Source organism: Condylostylus longicornis, unplaced genomic scaffold (genome assembly GCF_029603195.1).
Source record: "Condylostylus longicornis isolate FDR11 unplaced genomic scaffold, ASM2960319v2 ptg000048l, whole genome shotgun sequence".
Lineage (NCBI taxonomy): Eukaryota > Metazoa > Arthropoda > Insecta > Diptera > Dolichopodidae > Condylostylus > Condylostylus longicornis.
The window spans coordinates 492223-509726 of record NW_026578017.1 but is presented as its reverse complement, the minus strand read 5'-3'; the positions used below and the strand labels follow the sequence as shown (position 1 = coordinate 509726).

General features: G+C 24.7%; 2 protein-coding genes across 6 annotated transcripts in view; one reads left to right on the top strand and one right to left on the bottom strand.

The window, feature by feature from the left end:
* The window catches only part of LOC129611172 (chondroitin sulfate N-acetylgalactosaminyltransferase 2), a 111616-nt gene extending 94560 nt beyond the window's left edge, over nucleotides 1-17056 (bottom strand). Inside the window, exons 1-2 of one of the 3 annotated variants that reach the window (XM_055524156.1) lie at nucleotides 16461-17055; nucleotides 16326-16378 (exon numbers count right to left, since the gene is read on the bottom strand). The gene's annotated coding sequence lies outside the window, so the exon portion shown is untranslated. Of the gene's footprint in view, nucleotides 1-16325; nucleotides 16379-16460 lie in introns of all 3 variants that reach the window. The other 2 variants (XM_055524157.1, XM_055524154.1) reach the window with 2 other exon arrangements.
* Nucleotides 32-4706, top strand: LOC129611173 (synaptobrevin-like). 3 transcript variants are annotated; one of them, XM_055524158.1, is made up of 4 exons: nucleotides 32-314; nucleotides 665-714; nucleotides 1741-2045; nucleotides 4312-4706. In XM_055524158.1, the coding sequence occupies exons 2-4, from the start codon at nucleotides 674-676 to the stop codon at nucleotides 4377-4379; spliced, it is 414 nt and encodes a 137-aa protein (XP_055380133.1). In that variant the 5' UTR covers nucleotides 32-314; nucleotides 665-673; the 3' UTR covers nucleotides 4380-4706. The 3 variants fall into 3 exon arrangements, with proteins under 3 accessions (XP_055380133.1, XP_055380135.1, XP_055380134.1); XM_055524160.1 differs by lacking the exon at nucleotides 4312-4706 and adding an exon at nucleotides 3427-3853; XM_055524159.1 differs by having other exon boundaries at nucleotides 35-314; nucleotides 1771-2045; nucleotides 4312-4689.
* Nucleotides 17057-17504: the final 448 nt, after the last annotated feature.

Sequence of the window (17504 nt, the reverse complement as noted above, 5' to 3'; positions counted from 1 at the left end):
CGAAACGACAGCGCTGGCTTCGACTAAATGACATTTGGTTAAAAAGATAAGAGTCAAGATAGAATAAGTAGTATATGAAATAAAAAGTAGTCAACGTTTTAAGAATAATGCAGAAAGAAAGATAAAAATTACTAAAGCGAAGTTTACAATTTTTTAAGCTATATTTAAGTAATTTGACAAATTTATTTCATTGATAAAAGCATTTAATTTTCCTATAAAATACGTAACAGAAATCTTTGATACAAACAAATAATCAATCAGGAGAAGTACTGGATTGTAATAACAAGTCTCATAAATAGAAACTTAAATAAATTGTGAGTACATACATATATATTTCTATTTGCCTATTTAATATGTATGCAGTTTAAAAGATCATATTTTAATTGCCATGCAATATCAATTCATGCGGACAATGATGAGTCATTTAAAGATAGTGAAAGAAAGTTTCGATACGTGATCTACCTTCGCACAAACTATAAATCCAATATGTCTACCTACATATGTACATCTATAACTGCTTGTTATAGATTTAATAAAGTTCTTACTTAGTTTTTCATTCGTTATTAAAACTTTTATTTAGAATTCTCGAAATATACTGATAAAGATAAGATTATTTTGATAAATTCCTTTGTTAACAATAAAAAACCATTTTAACTCTTTTTAGGAAACGACAATGGCAACCACAGAAAATACTGTTCCATCTGGGCCAAGCAAGTAAGTATATGAAAATAGGCCTGTTCTAGGTCCTGTTTTTATTTTTTTTTTTATTAAATATAATAAAATATTGAGATTTGGTAGCATGTCCTGAAATCTCGATATTCCGTTATTTATTTCTGTTCATTAAATGGTTTCATTGAATAATTTCAAAACTATAATCATTACATCATAAGGGTCTAATCGTCTCTCTCCCTATTTTACTCGACAACTGAGAAGAAAGTTAGTAACTATCACACATTTGTAGAATGTAATTTTCGAGTGAGAAGTATAATTTGGTATTGTTTTTTCTAAAATGTATATAAAATTTATTACCTTTATTTTTCAAAATAAAGCTAATAATTTTTCATTAGTCGATAATTTGAGAAAAATTCAAAAATCCAGTTGAAATATGAGTAACCTTATTGGAAAAATGAAATATCGATTAGAAGAACGAAGAATTCTGGTTTGAAAATGAATAAAAATTGAGTAAAAAAGCGGGATATACGATTAGTCTGTGATAAACTTGGTTGAAACTTTGGAAATTTAAAACATGTTCAGTAATTTAAAAATTTTTTTTTCATTTTATTTTTTTTTTTTCATGTTTTAACGATAATTTATTTATTTATGTATACATATATATTATAGATACCGATTTTAAAAAAAGAATTTATTACGAGTTCTTTTTTTTCATGCTGTATTACGTTCTTTTTCCAAAAAAAAATCTGGTACGACATTAATTTAAACTATGTGACTAAAATTTTGAGAACTTATAAAATCTTTGTCAATATAGTTTATAGTGATATGCAGCAGGTAATTTTTGCAATAACACAGCAGAACTATTTTTTTTCGAGTGGTGTGCTTTTAAATCAAAAAAACTAATACTCAAAAAAGTAGCTTGAGGAAGATAAAAATTGTCTTCTGTGTAGCCTTATAAACTAAATACAATGACAATTATAAAACTTACCAAAATTTTTTATTGTAACTAATTTGGATTAGTTTTAAATCAAAAAAAGAACGATAATAACCACATTAAATAATGTTTAGTTTTCCTTCCATACCTCCTCCCCCATCTAGCGGTCAAGCTCAACCAAGCCTAGCCCAAAAACGGTTACAACAGACACAAGCTCAAGTTGATGAAGTTGTTGGTATTATGAAAGTTAATGTAGAAAAAGTTTTGGAAAGAGATCAGAAACTAACGGAATTAGATCAGCGGGCGGATGCATTACAACATGGGGCATCGCAATTCGAACAACAAGCTCAAAAACTGAAGCGAAAACATTGGTGGGCCAATATTAAAATGATGATAGTCATGGGAGTGATTGGAGTCGTTTTATTAATCATAATAATTGGTAAGTAAATTTAAGGACACTTGGATCTCATGTATTTGTTAATGATGTACATAAATTATAGTTTTTACATAATACATGTTTTATTTTTGTTTGCTAAGCGTTTTTTTTAAAACTGAAAGTAAAAACATATAATATGTATGTATTTTTCTATATATGCAGTAAAAAAAGTAATTAATAAAGTGCAACATCAAAATATAATTTAAAATATTAAATTTTCATAAAAATGTGATTGTATAAAACGAGCATTTAAACATGTCATAAAAAAAGTATCACTAGTCTTTTGTAAGTAATAGATGGATGAGTACTGGTTCGTATTTTTAATAACAATATTTAGTTTTTCATGAAGTATAAATTAATCAAAGATATCTTGGTGTTCTTCTTAAGTAAAATAAAATTACATATTTAAAGGGCGGTAGATATGTACATAATATGAATAAATTTTATTGTATTTCATTTAATAGTTTTTTAACTTAATATATTTTTTCCCTCAGTCCTCAAATGCGTTTGCTTTAGAAATATGTGTGTTTTTCTTATTAACTAGCTTAAAAAAATTGCAACCTTTATAATTAAACGTTGCATAGCTCTTATACTAAACCTCTTTGTATTATTAGAGAAATTTTATTTTTGTTCATTGTTCTTTACAAAACACTTTTAGTTTTGCTATATTATGTACTATTGTTATTTGGATTACAATATCCTTTGGTACGGATGGTCTTACTATGTAATTTGGTTTTCCTGAAAATATTTTCGTATTTGCAGAAATGAAAGTAATTACCATTCAAATTGATTGGCATTTTTTTTTAAATCAAATTGATTGGCCCACCATTTTTCCAAATACGAAAATTGTTCCATTAAAATCTAATTACATAGAATTTTAATAGACCCCCTAAGCTATATAAATTAATTAAATTGCGTAATAATAGCTTTATATATTAGTTTAGTACAGAATCAAAAGAAAACATTTATCATATTGAGCTGATCTGGGATTTCTGGCTTTGTTAACCAAAAATTTAAGTTTTAATTTTTATTTTTAGGTAACCATAAGACTACCTTCGGGAAGTAAAGATGAAATTGATTTTAATAAATAATTTAAGAGCGTTTTTTACAATTTACTAAAATTAATTAACATATCGATTTTAGATTTTTTAAAAAATTATCCTCAAAATTCTTTCACCAGTTTTCTTTTTTCTTATATTCAATTTGTTAAAAAGATTTATATCTTTACTTTATTGTAAACATATCGATATTTAACTGTATATGTTGATAAACTAATTTTTTTGCTAACATACTTAAACTGGTTAGTAATTGGTTTTACTAATATTTTGTTTCGTTTTAATATAATGATCATGATAATGCAAAAATTTTTTTTTTATTTTTTCAGTATTATTATTCAACTGATTTTCACAACTATAAAATACTGTTAAATGATGAAATTAAAAATGAACAGTGAATCTATTATATCTATAAATTCCAGAAGACTTAGAAATTAAAATATTAAATAGACATCCTACAACTTGATAATGTTTAATCGTAATATATTCTGATTTCTTATGAACACATATTTTTGTCTTCTTAAACCCTCTTGTTATATTATAAACGTAATACACACATACGTGTAGCATAGTATGTTTTTATATTTTAGAAAAGTTTTTTCTTATATTATTTTTTTTTTCACAAAAAAATTCAAATAGTATCATTGTTCCTTTTCTAGCAAATTTAAATCTAATAAATCCCTTTTATGGAAAAAAATATGAAAAATATATAAATATGTAATTTATAATAACTCGGTTATTTTAAAAAAATATAAGTGAATATGTATATATAATTATTTTGTATTTTTGTATCCTATGCTTCATTGTTTGCGGCCCTCTTCATTTCTTTTTTTTTACTTAGAAATTAGACACAAAATCAAAATTTGATGTATGGAGAAACTTCTAAAAATGCATAAGTGCAGATTTGTAGAAGATATTAAAAAACTGTATTTAAAATTTGAATTAATGGATAATGATATTTAATTTTTTTTTATGAGATGTTTGTTTTGTTTTTGTTGCTAATATTAATTTCTAATAGAACATGGAAGTTACTCAATTAACTTAATTTTGAAAAAGATTAATAACATAAAGTGAAAAACTTTTGTGCTACAAAAGATTAATACTATTTACCATTTTTATAATTATATACGTATATGCTGTCTCATCAATTAATTATAATTTTATTTCGAAAATCTGTAAGAAACCTACATAACAATTTTTATAAATTATTTTAGTCTCTTTCTTACCTAGTGGAAGTACATCATCAAGTGGTCAAGTCGAAAACCCTGATTCATCACCATGAAACAGAATGTTGTGTAACTTTTAAAAATAAATATATGTAGCTAAAATTATGTTTTCTAAATTTATGTTTTGTTATACGCACATTGGTGATTATTATTTGATTAAAAACTCTAATTATTAAATTGTAATCAAAAACTATATAAAATATATGTGTATAATTTAATAAAAGATGTTAGAAAAAAAAAACAAAATATTTTCAAACAGAATTTGAATATTTGATATTGTTTTATCCACTTTATTTGTTATATGAAATTGGTGTCTACAAATTACAAAATTTATGGGGTATTACATATAATTAAAAATATAAAAAATGTATTTCATACATAACAAAATAATTAAGTTGTATACAAATTAATATAATAAAAATAAATAAATAATAGTAAGCCACAATTGTAATTATTTTTTGAAAAGTCCAAAATAAGGTGATTTGATATTGTGTCTGGTATTTATTTAATAAATAGGAGTAGATTTTGGCAACGCAATGCTTTATTGCAGACTACTTGTATATGAAATTTTTATTAGTGAACTTCTGTTAATGACCCTTAATGAATCATATGAACTTTACAGTAATATGAAAAATTTAATTGACTTTTTTGAAGACGAAGAAGAAGTAAGGATCACACGATGAAAGAATAGAGATCTTTTGTTGGAGGTCTTATACTATGTATTTAATTCATTAGAAATTTTGATCCAAAATTTATGGGCACAACATTTCTTGCAATCCGTGATCCGTAATAATTAAAGCATTGTTGGATTATACTAAAAAAGATTTAAGTACGGTATTAACATGGTTGTAATACCGTCTCAGAGCTTTCAATATCTTTATATTGTAAGAAAAACTACTAAAGCTTTTGGTACATTTTGGAATACAATTTTTACCATATCTAATGTCTTTATAATGTCTTTATATCTAACAAGTCCCAATGCTCAGAGAGAAACTTGAAAGCACGACCTTATTTTATATGGGTTTTTTTAAATCGAAGTGGCTATTTTTTGAGAAGAAATATTAAAATAAATTAACACTTATTATAAAGCAGGTAATATTAAGAAAATATATTTGAAAAATCAAAAAAATATATTAATATTTTCATTTATAATTATTTTAAAATTCTTGAAACAGCGGAAAAGCTACAAGCAAAACCTTCGCCTTCAACGTTTTATATGTTACTGAAAGCATTTCATTATTTTGTAAAACAAGTCCCAATGCTCACAGAGAAACTTGAAAGCACGACCTTATTTTATATGGGTTTTTTTAAATCGAAGTGGCTATTTTTTTAGAAGAAATATTAAAATAAATTCACACTTATTATAAAGCAGGTAAAATTTAGAAAATATATTGGAAAAATCAAAAAAATATATTAATATTTTCATTCATAATTATTTTAAAATTCTTAAAACAGCGGAAAAACAACAAGCACAACCTTCGCCTTCTATGTTTTATATATTACTGAAAGCATTTCATTATTTTTAAGTGAACAGCTTTTTTTTTGTCATAGGGTAAGTTAACTCAAGATATGGGAAGTAACTTTGGTGTCAAGTTGAAAATATAATTAATGAAAGATAATTATTGAATATTGAAAAAAAAAAATTTTTTCTTTACATAGTAAAGAAAAAATTTGAAAAGGGAATTGAATAATATCTAAAATACAATCAAATATTATTTTTTAAATACAAATTTTATATACACTTCTAAATTTTGTCTCTATTTGTGAGAAAATTTTTTGAAACTTAATATATTACCTGAGTAACAAAATATTTAAAAGGTTTTGGAAAAGACAATAATATATTTTATGACCGGATTCGAATATTTTTTTTATATTTGAAATATATATTATCTTACGAGTAGCAAATGACTCAAAAACTCCGATTGTAAAATGACAGGTAGTAGGTACTGATGTAAATTTTTGTCCGTTTGCGTTTACTATTAAGACTCATACACAGGCAGGGTCATTTTATAAATAGATTGCTCTTGTTTACCTGCTAATAAAATATGAAAGAAGTGCACAACAAAATTCTTGAAGCACTCAATATAACATGTTTGAAATAGTTTTAAAATAATTATTTAAAAAAAATTTATTGGAAGTAGGTACATACATATTTATTTTCAATAACTTAAAAACTAATTGAATTTATGACCTATCTTAATTCTAAACGGAAAGAATATTACATAAAGAACAAAAATTTTAAAATACCTGTTATTTTACAGTCGGAATTTTTGAGTTATTTGGTAAAATACCATTTATTTCAAAAATAAAAAAAATATTCAAATCCGGTCATAAAAATATATGATTGTTTTTTCCAAACATTTTTAATTTTTTTTTTTCTTAGGTAATTGATATAAATGATAGTAAGTTTTTAATATTTTTTCAAATAAAAATAGAAGTAAAATTTTGAAGTTTATATAAAATTTGTATTTAACAAATAATATTTTATTGTATTTTAGATATTATTTTATAATTCCCTCTTCAAATTTTTTCTTTACTATGTATTTATATCAATATTTAAGAATTATCTTTCATTAATTATATTTTCAACTTGACAACACAGTTACTCCCCATATCTTGAGTTAACTTACCCTATGAGAAAAAAAAGCTGTTAAGTTAAAAATAATGAAATGCTTTCAGTAACATATAAAACGTTGAAGGCGAAGGATGTGCTTGATGTTTTTCCGCTTTTTTTTAAATTTTAAAATAATTATCAATGAAAATATTAATATATTTTTTTGATTTTTCAAATATATTTTCTAAATTTTACCTGCTTTATAATAAGTGTGAATTTATTTTAATATTTCTTCTCAAAAAATAGCCACTTCGATTTAAAAAAACCCATATCAAATAAGGTCGTGCTTTCAAGTTTCTCTCTGAGCATTGGGACTTGTTAGTTATAAAGACATTGATTAAACTCTTTTTTACGTGAAAAAAAGAAAAAAATAATAAGAAATATGACACGATCAGTAGCATTTAAAGAAAAAAAAAAAACAGGAACGAAGCCAAAAATTCGTAATATTTCGTAAAAAAAATTGAGTATTGGGACTTATTAGATGTAAAGACATTAACGGTATTAACACGGTTGTAGTAACCTCTCAAAGCTTTCAATACCTTTACATTAATGTCTTTATTATTTAATGTCTAAATTATTATAACAATTTATTACTGTTATTTTATAATCGGAGTTTTTGAGTCATTTGCTAAGATAATATTTATTTCAAAAATAAAAAAGATTTTATTTTTTTATTTTATTTATTTTATTTATTTATTTATTATACTTTATTCTCTGAATTATTACAAAAATTTTACTTAAACTAAGAGAATAAGAAAACGGCATTATTATTTAAAGAAAAATAGTGTAAATGCCTAATTATGTTGTTAAAAATTATTATTTAAATCAACATTTGCATAATAATACAAATACTCTATAGAAAAAAATATTAAATTATTACAATTATTAATTTCAATCTGCAAAAATACTAGTTAACAGTACAATATAATAAAAAATTACAATTCTACCATTTACTTAAATTATATACTTATACATACTTAATTTATAATTTACAAAAAATATATATTTTAATTTAAGATATAAAATTTAATACCCAATAAAAAAAAAATAAAAATATTAAAGTAGACTACTTAACAAATTATCTACTTCACTATGCTCTAAACATAAAAGCCATTCTTTTATACTTTTCAAAAACTTATTTAAATTTCTAATAGCACGTATTGGTTGTGGAAGTCTGTTAAACAAGCGGACGGAAGTTATATCAAAAAAGTTTCGGTAATTTGTTGTTCTAAAAACTGGAACATTAACTAAGAATCTCTGATTAATGCGCAAACCAAAGCGATTTGAAGCGCTACTGTTTAAGTAACCTCCTCTTATGTAAAAAACCTTTAAAACCCTATAATAATAAAGTTGTGTAGCAGGAAGAATTTTCGAACTTCTAAATAAATCCATACTATGAAATAAATGATGTCTATTGCAAATTTTTCTAATTAAACATTTTTGTAAGATTAGAAGGAGATAAATTTTATTCTTTAAAGTACCACCCCAACAACTAATGCCATATTGTAACTTAGAATGAAAAATGCCATAATAAAACATCAAGAGGGTTTTCTGCGAACAAATTTTGTTCAAGCGATAAAAATAACGCAAAGTAGAGCGCAAATAAGACTTAATGGCATTTGTGTGCGCTGACCAATTCAACATACTATCAATAAACACACCTAAGTATTTGAATTGATTGACTTCTTCTACTATAAAGCAAGAGGAGTTACAGCAGCCAGAATGTACAATGTTAACATTATGGTTATTATCACTATCCATAAAAACACTTTTGCAACCAGAAGAATGAAAAACATGATTAATATCAGAAAGTTCCTTTTGCATAAGATTAAAAAACATTAGTTTTGTTTTATCACTAACACTTAGCTTATGTCGGAAGAACCAGTATCTTAATAAGCTAAGATCTTTATTGATTGCACACTTTAGATTGAGCGGACTGTTGCACGAATAGGAAATTGCAAGATCATCAGCAAAAGCTATTAAATTACCTTGAAATTCCAAATCAAAAAGTGAGTTTATATATATAAGAAATAATATTGGTCCCAAAACAGATCCCTTGGGAACTCCCAAACTAACATACTGAACACTGCTGAATTTGCTACCAATTTTGTCTCTTTGAGTCCTGCATTCTAAGTAAGATTTAAACCAATCCAATATAAACCACGAAAACCTAGCGCAAATAATTTATTCAAAAGAATTTTATGATTCACCATGTCAAAAGCTTTAGTAACATCAACAAATAGACCTGCACAATTTAGTTTTTTGTCCAGACCTGAATTTATTTGCGAACAAAAATTTAATAAACATCTTCAGTTGATACGCCTATTTTGAAGCCAAATTGTTTCGAATTAAAAAATTCCAATTCATTTAAATACTTCAATGTTCTAGCTTTCATTGCCTTTTCGAAAATTTTCGAAATCGTAGGAAGCAAGGAAATAGGTCTATAGTTGTTTACGTCTGACTCCACCCCTTTTTTGAACAGTGGACTAACAACCGCAGACATCCGGTCATAAAAATATTTTTTCGAATCGGGTCATAAAAATATATTATTAGCTTTTCCAAAACCTTTTACATATTTTTTTACTTAGGTAATATATTAAGTTTTAAAAATTTTTCTCAAAAATAGAAGTAAAATTTAGAAGTGTATATAAAATTTGTATTTAAAAAATAATATTTGATTGCATTTTAGATATGATTTTCTAATTTCCTCTTCAAATTTTTTTTTTCCTATGTATTAATTTCAATATTTAATAATATTGTCTTTCATTAATTATATTTTCAACTTGACACCACAGTTACTTCCTATATCTTGAGTTAACTTACCCTATGAGAAAAAAAAGCTGTTCAATTAAAAATAATGAGATGCTTTCAGTAACATATAAAACGTTGAAGTCGAAGGTTGTGCTTGTCGTTTTTCCGCTATTTCAAGGATTTTAAAATAATTATGAATAAAAATTTTAATATATTTTTTTGATTTTTCAAATATATTTTCTAAATTTTACTTGCTTTATAATAAGTGTGAATTTATTTTAATATTTCTTCTCAAAAAATAGCCACTTCGATTTAAAAAAATCCATATAAAATAAGGTCGTGCTTTCAAGTTTCTCTCTCAGCATTAGGACTTGTTAGATATAAAGACATTACACGGACTATCTAAATTCTCCTCCATTATTTCAGTTATCGTATTTACTTGAGATCTATTATAGACAGTTCTGTTCCTACTGACAAAATTAAATATATCTTAACTTATAGTCCTCAATTTTGTTAATAATAGTTAAATACTAAAATTTTATTAACTGAAAAATTACTTGCAAAGTCACTATCGTGTGCTATTGTATATTAAAAATGACCCGGTCTATCGGAAAGTCGCAAAAACAAATTTTTCATACTACGATAAACGCTATTTTACATTCAAATGTATAACAAAAAAAAGTTTGAAATTACCGCCACCTTTTTTATTTATGTATCGTTTTCTTAATTTTTTTCAATACTTTCGCCTATGCTTTTATCCAAAAATTAAAAAAAGTTCGAAGACATCTAAGTTACATTTGTTATTTGTATTTTTTCAGTTTATTTAAAAGCAATTTTCTACCTTTTTAACATAAAAAAATTTCGAGTCTCATATCTTCTGTCCAGGGGATGTCGTTTGGTACTTTGGATGAGGAGCAGAAATATTCAAAAAAAGGAGCCATTTTCAAAGAAGTGAAGCCAATTCCTATATTTCACAAAAAAAAAACAAATTACTATCGTACAAATGCAAAAAATAAAAGGAAAAACAAAACGCAAACTTTGAAAAAAAAATTATTAACAAATTAATAAATTCGAATTAAAAAGTATCACAATAAAAACTTAAACTTAAAATAATATTTTTTAACATGAAACTTCATATACGTTTGAAGATTTTTTAAAGTTTAGGCTCTAGTAATGACAATTAGAAAATGTCTTAAAATATTAAAATCTCATTAAAATGTTAATGACGTTTTTTCTGATTATGTTTTCTGCCTTATTCGTTTCCTTATATGAAGATGAAAATGTGTTGAAAAAGCTTACTTCAAATAAAAAAATGTGACTTTTTGTACAAAAAATTTTCTCCCTGTAAGTTTAAATAAGATCACAACTTGGCTCCTAGCCTTTCGCGTCAACATTTTTAAAATTTGAATTTAAAATGTATTAAAATAAAACAACATAAAAGGACTTTTTCAATTTAGTTTTAGTCAAATCAACAGAAGAAAATACCCTCTCAACTGCTGCTCTTCAATATGCTAAACTGAAAGAGCTTTTAATAAATTTTTCAAGTTTTCAACAACATATTCGATCGAATTCAATCATTTGTTACATATATACATACATATATTACAAGCAATTTATTTTATTGAAATATACATATGTAACTAAAATTATGTTTTCTAAATTTATGTTTTGTTCTACGCAGATTGGTGATTATTATTTGATTAAAAACTCTAAATACTAAATCGTAATCAAAAACTATATAAAATATATGTGTATAATTTAATAAAAGATGTTAGAAAAAAAAACAAAATATTTTCAAACAGAATTTGAATATTTGATATTGTTTTATCCACTTTATTTGTTATATGAAATTGGTGTCTACAAATTATAAAATTTATGGGGTATTACATATAATTAAAAATATAAAAAATGTATTTCATACATAACAAAATAATTAAGTTGTATACAAATTAATATAATAAAAATAAATAAATAATAGTAAGCCACAATTGTAATTATTTTTTGAAAAGTCCAAAATAAGGTGATTTGATATTGTGTCTGGTATTTATTTAATAAATAGGAGTAGATTTTGGCAACGCAATGCTTTATTGCAGACTACTTGTATATGCAATTTTTATTAGTGAACTTCTGTTAATGACTCTTATTATGAAAAAATTCCATACACGATATACGATAGCAATATCGTTATCGTTTTATCTTAGTGTTATGAAGCGATAACCAATAAAAACGATAAATTAAAGTAAAACGATAAAATGAAAAAAGCTTTATTGATGTGTATTTTGTTTGACAGATTCAAAGATTTTAAATTCATATGAACTTTACAGTAATATGAAAAATTTTAATGATTTTTTTTTTGAAGAAGAAGAGGTTAGTAAAATACAAAGGTGAATTTAAAAACATAGTACTAAAGTTTATTTAAAAAGAAAAAATGACTTAATAAATTAGTAAGATTCGGTGTACTTTTTAATGTTTCTATTGTAATCGTACTTAAATAAAATATAATAATATATTCGATTACGTTCAAATAAACAGGTGTTGCGTCATATAAATGCCCTGAGGATGTGGCGTCGAAGAATGCGGAAGCAATAGTTCACTAGAAAAGGAGAACATAAATTCTATATTTACATTTACTTTGCCAAAGAACGAGGTCATCAGGGATAAATGTATAGGAAAAGAAATATATATATATATATATATATATATATATATATATTTATATATATATATATATATATGCATAAAATATATATATATATATATATATATATATATATATATAAAATATATATATATACATATGTAAGCACTAGGAAAAAGGAATATATATATATATTTTTTATATTTATACAATATATATATATATATATATGCATAAAATATATATATATATATATATATACATATATATATATATATTTTATATATATATATATATATATATATAAAATATATATATATATATATATATATATATATTCCTTTTTCCTAATGCTTACATATGTAAGCATTAGGAAAAAGGAATTCGACACCACCGAAGTATTTTTAATTTGCAAGAACTTTCAATTTTATTTTGTTGCCTGTGGCAAATATAATTTAAGTTCGGCGCCGCAATTGTCTTGGACATGGGTCCCTAAGTTTTCGGGAACTGTTGACCAATTCCCTTAGGGATATCTCCGGCTTTGTGATTGGGACGGGGATATTATAGACGGGAGAGTGGGGGGGCTACAATAAGTCAAAAATGGCTGCGGTGGCTTGGGGGGTTACTCCTGTCCCACTCGGTTCCCTTAGAATCTACAATCTACAATCTACTAGTGTTAAGATTTGAGCAATTTAGTTTTTAACAATTTTTAACAAATTAAAAAGTTTTGTGAATTTAGTTGAATACCTAGGTACATTTATGTCATAGAATTAATTGCTTTTCTCATCAAATATTACTAGTTTTAAGAAAAATTGATTAACATTTTATTTTTTTTATGTAAATATGTCATGTAGTTTTTTCAAAAACGATTTTGTTATGTATTAATTATTTTGGTTTTAACTAAAAAATATTTTGTTACCAGTAATTTATTATAATATAATTTGTTACCTACATATAATAAGTAACTAGTTCGTAAGAACAAGAAATTTATTTTTGTTAATATTTAAACAAAATAAAATAATTTCTGCGTATTTTTTGTATTTAATCGTTTTTTATTTTTCAAACATCCAAAATCACCATGAACATTTCTAATTTATTCGAAAATACCTAATATAAGAATGTACTTCTTTCTTTCTTTAACTTGCTTTTGTTATTTATACTCTTGCTGTCACCAGTTTATTTAAAAGCAATTTTCTACATAAAAAATATTTTTTTAATATAAAACAATTTCGAGTCTCATTTCTTCTGTCCAGGGCTTGTCGTTTGATATTTTTGATGGGGAGCAGAAATATTCAAAAAAGGGAGCCACTTTTAAAAAAGTGAAGCCAATTCCTATATTTCATAAAAAAACTCTTTACTATCGTACGAATGCAAAAAATAAAAGGAAAAACAAAACACAAACTTTGAAAAAAAATTATTAACAAATTAATAAATTCGAATTGAAAAATATCACAATAAAAACTTAAACTTAAAATAATATTTTTTAACATGAAATCTCATATACGTTTGTAACTTCATATAAAGTTTAGGCTCTGGTTATGATAATTAGAAAATGCCTTAAAATAGTGACTTTTTTCTGCTGATCATATGCTTTGTGCCTTATTCGTTTCCTTATATGAAGATAAAAATGTGTTGAAAAAGCTTACTTCAAATAAAAAAAAATGTGTACTTTTTGTACAAAAAAATGTATAATTTTCTCCCTGTAAGTTTAAATAAGATCACAACTTGGCTCCTAGCCTTTCGCGTCAACATTTTTAAAATTTGAATTTAACATGTATTAAAATAAAACAACATAAAAACACTTTCTCAATTTAGTTTTAGTCAAATTAACAGAAGGAAATACCCTTTCAACTGCTGCTCTTCAATATGCTAAACTGAAAGAGCTTTGAATAAATTTTTCAAGTTTTCAACAACATACTCGGTCGAATTCAATCAAAATGCAAAATTGCAATATTAAGTTTGGTTATTTGGCACTTTAACTATTTAATTGATTAACTTGACTACAAAAAGTCAGGTGGCGGCTTTTGAATGAGCCGAAGAAGGTATATGCGCGCTTGTCTCCGTTAGCCAAGGTTTTGCCAACAAAATTTTAAATATGTGTTGCAAAAAAAATTTTTTTTTGTTTAAAAATTATATTTTTGTACTGAAAAATTTTTCAAGAATAATTATCAATATTGTTTTGGGGTCTGACTGAGGAGAAAACAAAGTCGGAGTCAAAATGCAAAAGAAGAAATCGGGGACACAAATTTTCAATTCGGAGCCAAACGACAGCCCTGTTGTTTAGCAATGTTGTTACAGACCTTGACATTACAATAAATTAAAGCCTGGACCCTGCGTTTTTTGTGAATGCATTTGTAAATTTGCATATGTATTTTTGGCGAAATGTCATTTCTGAAAAATCATTTTTTTTTTTTTTTTTTTTTTATAAGAATAAGCAACAGAATAAAATTTAAAGCTCTTACAAATTAAAAATACTGCGTTGGTGTCGAATCCCTTTTTTTTAATGCTTGTGTCCATTTATCCCTAATAACCTCATTCTTTGGCAAAGTAAATCTAGGTACTTATAGGATTTACGTTTTCCCGTTATCATAGACTATTGCTTCTGCATCATTCGACGCAACACCCTCGGGGTATTTATATGGCGCAACACCTATTTATATGAACGTAATCAAATATATGTATTATTATGATTATAGTAGAAACTTTGAAAAGTACACCAAATCTTATTAATTTATTCCTTTTAAATAAATTTTTATACATTTTTTTCAAATTCACCTCTGTTTAGTACTAAATGTTATGAACCAAAAACAAAATTTAATTAATATAAACTATAAATCTTCATTTTATTCACTAAAATTAAAATTAAAATTTCACCCAAAAAACAATTTAATATGCAACGCATCGTAACGCTATTTCATGACTGAATTTTTTTTATATTCTTCGCTTCATTTAATTTTACATATATTAATTGACTTGGCGCAATTGCAAAATGTACATACAGCTTATAAAATCATGTATCATTGTGCATATGTATCTCATAAATTTTTCTTTTGCAGTCTAATTTAGTTCGAATCGAAATCGTGATATTTTGGCTTTCTACTTTTTTATCACTTTAACTTGAATTGAAGATCTCGAAGGGTTCGTAAAAATTTTTTTTTATCGAATTTTCAAAATGAAGATTTTATTTTGAAAAAAAGGGAGACATCTGGGCTAATCTATTTGGCAATACTGATTTTCAATGAAAACTACCCTCCTTTGCTATTTTTTTGCAAATATGTATCAAAATAAAGCTCCAAAATTTATTTATGTAAAAATTTTTTTAGATGCAAATGACTAAAAACATTAAAGGACGGCAAGATTTTTTTTGTACCTATCCTGAATTCACAAACATTTTAAATTGCAATTATGTAGGTATGTCGTTAAAGTAGATAAGAATGTGATCGCAGCAAATTCTTATGCTTTACCAAAGTATAAAATAATTTTCACAATAATTTGCTTAACGCAGTATTGTAATAATTAGGAATGATTCACTTTCTCGCTAATACCTAAATCATCCCTTAGTAAAGTTCATATACAGCTTACATTGAAATCGATTCTTTCAATGATGAGGCATAAAAGTGGATAGAGAGACCGAAATGTCTCTAAAAGAAATATGTATGTATTTACCTTCGTTTAACATGTATAACGATCTATTTCTGAGAGAAACTTGTCTTGCGAAATTTAGTGTCTCATAAGTTTAAAATTTTGTCCCGTCTTTTTAAATTGTGTGGTTCGGTTTGCTGCTTTAAATAAGCTTTTGTATTTCGTATTATAAACCTGCATATACATACATATATAGTATTTAATGGGCTTAATGTATACATAAAGTATTATTTCTAGATACTTATACATATGTATGAATACAAATGTGCGAATGAAAATATTAATTTGTTTTGTTTGTAATTTTGAAAAAATTTTTTAGAATAAAAACATACACAGTTTTATAAATAAAAAACTCACACATATTTTTACTAATTTGTAGTTGTAATATATAAGTTATGTTTATTTATATCCTATACAGAAAAATATTTTTGGGTTAGTGTACATATTATATTTATGTAGAACATGGAATAAATTTTATTATATTATTCTTACTTATTGGTACTTGGCACTTCATTATTTATCCTTAAGATGACTTTGAAAGTCTATTTGTTCTTCTGCTTCTTTTGTTATAAAGAAAAAAATTTTGTTTTTGTTTTACAATTTTTAGTTAAAGATAATTTAAAAATTTTGAACATAATTTATTTACGCTATATTATTATTCACTTAACTTAATGATTTTTTATTCTAATAATTTACAAATATTTCTATTCACTCATTTCTATTCTAAAAACTGGAAATAATCCGCATATACAAAACTGAATCAATTTTGTTTTTTAATTGAAATTTTCTTCTTGTTAATTACAAGAAGAAAGAACTAATGGGTTTTGTAAAATGACTCCTATTTTTTTTAAATACTTTTATGTGAAAATTTTACAATTTGATATGAAATGAAAATATTATAAAAAATTTTAAAACACAAGTTTTCTTTAGATTTTAAGTTTATTCTTCACGAAAAATCTCTTCAAATTTTTCTTTCATACGAGTATCACAGTGTGCCTTAGTTCTTTTTCGTCAATTGGTTTAATTCAGTATTCTTCTCTTTTTTCCATTCTTAGTTTGTGCATTGTACTTCTTTTTCAATGTTTTTTTATTAGGTGAGAAGCTTTTTAACATTTGATGTTAAGATAGCATGCGCACAAAAACCTACATAACTTTTATGTCCTTTTTATATAAAAACACGGCACTGAACGTTTTGAAAATGAATAAATGGATAGATAGTTGTATCATATAGAATTAAGTTAAGATGACAAGTTATTTGAAAACAAATATTTATTTATTTATTTATGTTTAGCTCAAACATTTTACATAACTTAAAATTAAAGAATGAATATACAGATACATTTTTTTTAGAGAGAACAAATTTTTGACTTAAAAATTAAATTTAAAAATTATACAAAATAAAACTTATTAGTAATAATAGTCCATTAAATATGAATATAGACAATGAAAAGCTAAAACAAGAATTTGTTAAAATAAAGCAAAGGGTTATACTTAACTATAAGTAAATAGAAGCTTTTTCGTCGTGTCTTTCTTCAG

What these genes read in the sequence shown, in the direction of transcription:
- LOC129611173 (XM_055524158.1), top strand. Translation starts at nt 674, where the DNA reads ATGGCAACCACAGAAAATACTGTTCCATCTGGGCCAAGCAA. An exon ending in GTTCCATCTGGGCCAAGCAA is followed by an intron (nt 715 to 1,740) that starts GTAAGTATATGA and finishes AATAATGTTTAG; the next exon opens with TTTTCCTTCCATACCTCCTC. An exon ending in TTTATTAATCATAATAATTG is followed by an intron (nt 2,046 to 4,311) that starts GTAAGTAAATTT and finishes AAATTATTTTAG; the next exon opens with TCTCTTTCTTACCTAGTGGA.